The sequence below is a fragment of the Sinocyclocheilus grahami genome, unplaced genomic scaffold, assembly GCF_001515645.1.
Source record: "Sinocyclocheilus grahami isolate Dianchi unplaced genomic scaffold, SAMN03320097.WGS_v1.1 scaffold615.1, whole genome shotgun sequence".
Lineage (NCBI taxonomy): Eukaryota > Metazoa > Chordata > Actinopteri > Cypriniformes > Cyprinidae > Sinocyclocheilus > Sinocyclocheilus grahami.
The window spans coordinates 624,855-631,529 of NW_015505794.1; the positions used below are offsets into that span (position 1 = coordinate 624,855).

Genomic DNA, 6,675 nt, shown 5'->3' on the forward strand with positions numbered 1-6,675 from the left:
AGGGGAGGGGGGGGTGGGGGGGGGGGGGGGGGGGGGGGGGGGGGTACTGGACAGGGCACTGCAAGCCCTCTGTTTGGGTGTGATCTGAATGTCCAAGGCACTCAAGACTCACGCTAAAAAAAAGTGAGAGAGCTAATGTCATGTCTACACTAGAAAGGTAGGCAGAACAAAATTGTAATTCATTTGTTTTAGGAAGCATCTAAAAGCAAATATTTCAAGGCTTTAAGCGGTTATATCCATCAGGGTGGAGCCCGAAAAGTGAAATAAGGTGTGCGTGTGTGTTTAACTGACTGATGCAATATGGTGATGCAATACGCTGAAATAAGGCCAGAATAAAAGGGGTTTGGGGTTCTTCTTGAATGTAAGAAACAGTCCTGTGGGTATTTGAATGGGACATGAGTTGTAAAGTTTTAAATATCCGTCTGACACAAACAGTGATTCACGATTCGTGACCCTACAACATTTCAAGCACCGTTAATGATACACAAAAGTAATGTGATTATCATATTCAGCATGTCAAACTTCATAAACATTAACAATAAAAGTGAAACAAAAACTTTTCAATTACACACACATACAAAAAAACTAAGAAGAGCACATTTAGAGCCGCAATAAACCAGTCAGAAGTTTAAAGACATTTAAAAACTGATGAACTTTTTCCAGAAACTCAACATCAAAGACAAAGCTAGTGTTCATTTTGTCAGCTATTTTCAATTTTAGTCTTAGTCCCGTGTTAAATGTCCTTGTTAGTTTTTAATCATATTTAGTCAACCTTATCCTATTTGGTTTTATTCAAGTTTTAGTCGACTAAGGCCCGGTTTCATAGACCGGGCTTAGCAGGATTAGGCCATAGTTCAATTAGGACATTTAAGTAATTTTTATAAACATGCCTTAGAAAAAAGCATTTCTGGGGTGCTTTTTAAGACAAAACAAAGGCTCTGACTTGTTTTGAGATCAGTCAGTGCAAGTTTCTTTCAGTTGAAACAGCTCAAGATTTACATTTTAGTCTAGGACTAGGCTTAAGCCTTGTCTGTGAAACTGGGGGGGAAAGTCTCAGCATTTTAGTCTAGGTTTAGTCAAAGAAAACATGACATTTTAGCAATAAGATTATTATTAATTAACCGTACAGCAGTCTTAATTTTGGCAGCCATTCTTAATGTAGTCTTATGCAAACGTACATTTTAGATATATTTAGTCAACCTTGTCCTGTTTTTGTTTAGTCAAGTTTAAGTCAATGAAATGTATGAGCAGTTTAGTCAGGTTTTAATCAAATTTTCGTCATGCTGTATAAAGGTTAAACTGATCAAAATTATTTTTGCTCAATTATAATCGTAATTATTCTTGTCATTTGAGAAATTTACTTTTGCATTTCAGGCATTGCACTTTCACTAGTAAGCACAAATCAATAGAATGTGGACTCATACATTGGTGTGTTTTACCTCAGGCCCGGTTTCACAGACAGGGCTTAGACTAAGCCAGGATTAGGCCATAGTTCAATTAGGACATTTAGGTAATTTTTTTATAAACGTGCTTAGAAAAAAACATTACTGGTGTGCGTTTTGAGACCAAACAAAGGCACTGATATATTTTAAGATCAGTCAGTGCAAGTTTCTTTCAGTTGAAACAGCTCAGACTTACATTTTAGTCTAGGACTAGGCTTAAGCCTTGTCTGTGAAACCGGGGGCTAGATTACTGATTTATTATAGGCTTTTTATTATATTAATTAATACCAAAGACTTATGCAATCTCTCTGTCTACATTATGAAAACTGCTAAAACAAACAAAAAATATTATAACAGTGAAATTCCAAGTAATTCCAAATGGCAATAGCCTATTTCTCTATTAAAACAACAGCGGTTGAGTAAGTGCATTTATTCAGCAACCACAATCGCAAACAATAAAGTTGAGATGATAGAACATAGACTGGCTGAGTGACCCTTTCATTTAGATCGCTAAACTCCAGCTTGTTTGATGTGTTTTCAGATCATTGGCGGCGGCGCTTCCGCAATGAAGAGCGAGCACGTCTTAAAATAAGCAAAACACCGGGCAGAAAATGTATCCTTATAACAGCGAAGCTCTGATTTGGGGATTTGAACTCTTGATATCTGGCAACCGCACACATGAAAGCTCTTGTAGTAGAGGTGACATTTTGTCTCCTTTTTTTTGACGAAAATAAAAAAAGTATATCTTTTTGAATACATTTTAACCTCGTTTTATTTCGTAAACGAAATTGCATGTTGATATGGTCTTAGTTATCGTTTATTGACCTTGTTGTCATCTTGTCTTCGTCATGTGAAAAAAGCTCGTCAACGGACATTTTTCGTCATACTTTTCATTAAGGAAATTAACACTAGACAAAAACACTTTGCTTTACAAATATTTACAACACTTAGGTCATTGTTTACAAAACAAGAATGCTTAGTTAAAGGAACACTCCCCTTTTTTGAAAATAGGCTCATTTTTTAATGAGTTGAGTTAAACAGTTGAGTTTTACCGTTTTCTAATCCATTCCATCCCGTACCATGGGTGCAGCAGGTGCAATGATATTATGCAGCGCCTGAAAATAGTCCCCAGCATGCTCCCGGAGCAAGCAGGTGGTCACGTTGGTCATGTTGACGGAAGTTAGCCTATTTTCAGGTGCTGCGTAATATCATTGCGCCTGCTGCACCGATGGTATGGCAGCAAAGTTACTTGATTATTACGCTGGAATGAGAGTATAGTTCCTAGCCATATCGGCCTAGAAAAATCGCAACTTTTCATTTTCCGTCGGTCTTAGTACATGATGTAACTACAGAAGAGTCAAGTTTTAAATAGGAAAAATATAGAAACTCTTTGGTCATTTTTGAGCGAGATGCTAACGGTCTAATCAGATTCAATGATCTATGCTAAGCTACAGCTAAAAGTGCTACCGCCAGACCCAGAGATCGGCTGAATAGATTTGAAAACGGTAAAACTCAACCGTTTAACTCTAGGGGAGTTGGAACATTAGCCTATTTTCAAAAAAAGTGGAGTGTTCCTTTAAAGGTCCTGTCAAACCACAAACTGCTATTCCATCAGCCAGTACTCAAAAGCACTTGTAACTTTTTTTGTAGTTAAATAGAAAAAAGAATAACAATTTGACTCTAATTGTATACTACCGGATGGTTAATGTGGATGTATAATGAATGTGTGCGAGTCTGTGAGTGCATAACTCCATCGTGCTTTGTCTCCCCCATGAGGTTCAGAATTGCATTGTTCCAATGTGGACACATCAATTGAACGGATTCAAAGTGCTGTAATATGTACTAAAAGCACATGTAACTTACTTCAGTCCTTTGGCAGGTAGCTTTGCTCTCTGAGTCACTGTCTTCATCTGGGAACACCTTTTCCAAAATCAGAAAGGACAGCAGACCCCCTATCACCCACAAACCCTGTGTATGATAGTGCCTGTGGGACCCATCTATCCAACACATGCAAACACCAATTTTATTAATTTTTAAAGAAAATTTAAGTAAATAATTAAACTTCATTAAGCTCTGTCCAATTCTGTTATTGTTAACTAAAACTATTTTAAAACATTTAATTAAATGAAATAATATCAGTATAAGATGAAAAACTTTATAAAAGAATAACTGTATAAAAGAAATGTTGCATTGGAAACTGAAATACAATAAGCTACCATTACTAAATTAAACTGAAAAATAAATCTAAATGAAAACGTTAAAAAAACTAATAAAAATGATAATGCACAATTACTAATATTAAAATGAAAACTGAATATATAAAAAGTATGCTTGTATACTATAAATACTAAAATAACAGTCTCTGCCTTAAAAACTATACTGTATATTGACCAAACCTGCCTTTATTAATAATATTTGACAAGCTTTCAGTATTATAATATCAAATAAACATATCACCTACAATAGTAATTTAAAAAATAAAACACCCAGAGTGGACTTTTTAAAAATGTTAATATCACTGTGTGAGCCTTGAATCCCCAAAATGAAGACATAAGATCAATAAAGGGACTAACATTTGCTCCAAAGTAAATGTTACTAAGTGCCATTTTCCATATCGATTTCAGTACCACAGTAAATTTGAGAAACTGAAGCAGAGTTACCAGAGGGAAAAGGGTTTAGCAAAGGGTCAATTACTACACACTATTGATGTTAAAATCTTAAAAAGGCATAGTTTCATGCAAAACAATGTAAGGGATTCCCATTCAGGAGAGAGAAACAGGGGGAGGGGATGAATTACAAAACCACACTCCCAAACTTCTGGGAGTCACAGGAAGGGTTATTAAAAAAAACAGAAACAGAGATAAGACTAAGAAACAGAAAGAGCACACAGATGATGATTAATGCATGAGCATCAGCAAATGTTATATATAATGTGAGAATTCCCACCAGGACTGGAAGTGTAAGCCCAGGCTTCAGGAAGGAGGTGGAGAAACACGTCACCTAAGAGACCACCAATGGCAAAACTCAGCAGCTTCTTCAGCTTCTGACACCCAGCTGCAAACAGTAAAGAGCATCAGCGGAAGTTCATGAACAAACATTAGCAGAAATGCTTGATATGCAACACTCCAAAGATCTTGCTGTGTTAAGCAAATTGAGCAAATCTTTCACATAAAGCAGATGGTGAAACCACCATATAGTTGCAAAATCATTCTACAAGCTCTTACAATTAATTATTATTTTGTTTTTTTCTTACAGCTTAAGTTCTGAAGCTGCACCGCTTTAATAAGCAAGTTTTGCAACCGTAAAGAGTTTATGGTAATATACAGCAACAGACATATATTATCTAAAGCCATTACTCCACACTGATTTGAAAATCATGTGGTCAGTCTCTGTGGTACAGGACACACCTAAACCACTTATAATTCAGTCTAGCCCTCTACCCCACTGCCCACTATACCGGTAGATCAAAACAGACCTTCTCTTAAGCTACTCTACTTCCTGACTGGGATCCATTGCCAGACTCCAATCTATTTCTGCATGACTGATATCATCACAGACAAAAGCTTCAGTGAGCAGCACTGCCCTCTGGAAAGATCTTTAGAGTGCGACATATCAACCATATTAATGTTACTGCACACTTTTTGGCATCCAATTATGGTTCTGTTGGTTCTTCTATTGAACGTCCACTACATCAAGAACTATTTAGACAAGACACGACAGGTGTAGCTGAACAAATTCTTTCATAGCTCAAGCATGCTCACACAACACATTTTTCTCAGTGATCGCTGGATACGGTCTCTGCAAGATTCTTTATATCAGTTTGGGGAAGATTCCGAAATGTAATCTAATATACACACATAGTTTGAGGAAGATTCCATGAGGTCAGTCCCCAAAATGAACATGTCCGCTTATGAATTTAACATGTAAAATGCATTTTCTGTGTCTCCTATTAAAAACGAAACCATAGATAAATCTAATAATTTTGTTAACTGTACCTAACCAACTATAACCTTCTTCCAGTCAACAGCAATTTCATTTTGACCATTAAGTGCCTAAAGCTAGTAACCGAGTAAGCTGTGAAATATTTTAGCTTTGCTTACACATTGTCAGCTACCTAACAAGCCAGTCTTTCCTTGCAGATGCCAATAAAGTGCAAAAGCATAGTGAGAAGCGTAGTATATCCAGGGTGAACCAGTATTATTTAAAGGGGTCATATGATGCGATTTCAATTTTTCCTTTCTCTTTGGAGTGTTACAAGCTCTTGGTGCATAAAGAAGATCTGTAAAGTTGCAAAGAGTAAAGTCTCAAATCCTTTATAATGGGTTTTCATGCTTTTCAATCATCGCTCCGGCCTGACAGGACATCATCACAGTATGATAGGGGCGTAACATTTCCGTCACATGCTTGAGGTATTCGGCCAATCATTACGCACTGGACATCTGGCCAATCACAGCACACCTTGCCTTTCGACCGATGAGCTTTGTAAAAATCGACGAGTTTCAGAAAGGCGGGGCATAGAGGAGAAACAATAATGTACAGTATGTGGAAAATAATGTGTTTTTTTAACCCTCAACCGCATAAACATTTCATTATACCAAATACACAAAATAATGTTCTTTTTAGTAGCATCATATGACCCCTTTAATATAAAATAATAAATAAAATAATTAAATTGGACTAGCTGTGGCTGGGAAATTACTTTACCATGGTACGAAAAACAAAAAGTGGAACCAGGCATAAGCAGGGAAAAATCCCACAGAGAACATGAGCTTAAAGTGAAAGGAGCTCTGCTTTAATGTAACCAAACAACTGAAGACCTAAATCAGTCTACAAGCCAGTTCTCTCTTGCTTGTATTAATAACAAACACGTGTCTATTTGTCACACTAGGCCTGATGTGTGACCAGAACATTTGAACAATCACCTAATTTTTTCCTTTCTGCTCGCAAACTATAGATGACCTGCACAGGGCCAGAAAGACTAATTTTTCCATCTCTGATAGAATGAATAAAGAAGAGACACAAAATACTAGATCTCTGTTCATTAGTCTGCATGAGGACACTGCTGTGAATATCTGGACCAGCTCTGAATGTAACACAATGCTACCTCTACCTGATCTGCTTAGCATGTAACCTGATCCTAGATTAGCTGTTACAATGAGCTGTTTACATACACCGAAGACCTATATCACAAAAGCATGCAAGCATAAGTTTGACTTACCCTCAGTTTTCAAAG

At 36.8% G+C, this 6,675-nt stretch overlaps 1 protein-coding gene across 4 annotated transcripts in view; it reads right to left on the minus strand.

Annotated features, from left to right (window-relative positions):
* Positions 1–6,675, minus strand: part of LOC107557714 (zinc transporter ZIP13) — a 15,741-nt gene that overhangs the window by 5,821 nt on the left and 3,245 nt on the right. For all 4 annotated transcript variants that reach the window (XM_016241232.1, XM_016241235.1, XM_016241234.1 and 1 more), the window contains 2 exons: positions 4,389–4,496; positions 3,306–3,439 (listed from right to left, as the gene is read on the minus strand). In XM_016241232.1, coding sequence (XP_016096718.1) covers positions 3,306–3,439; positions 4,389–4,496 — 242 coding nt within the window. The remainder of the gene's footprint in view (positions 1–3,305; positions 3,440–4,388; positions 4,497–6,675) is intronic.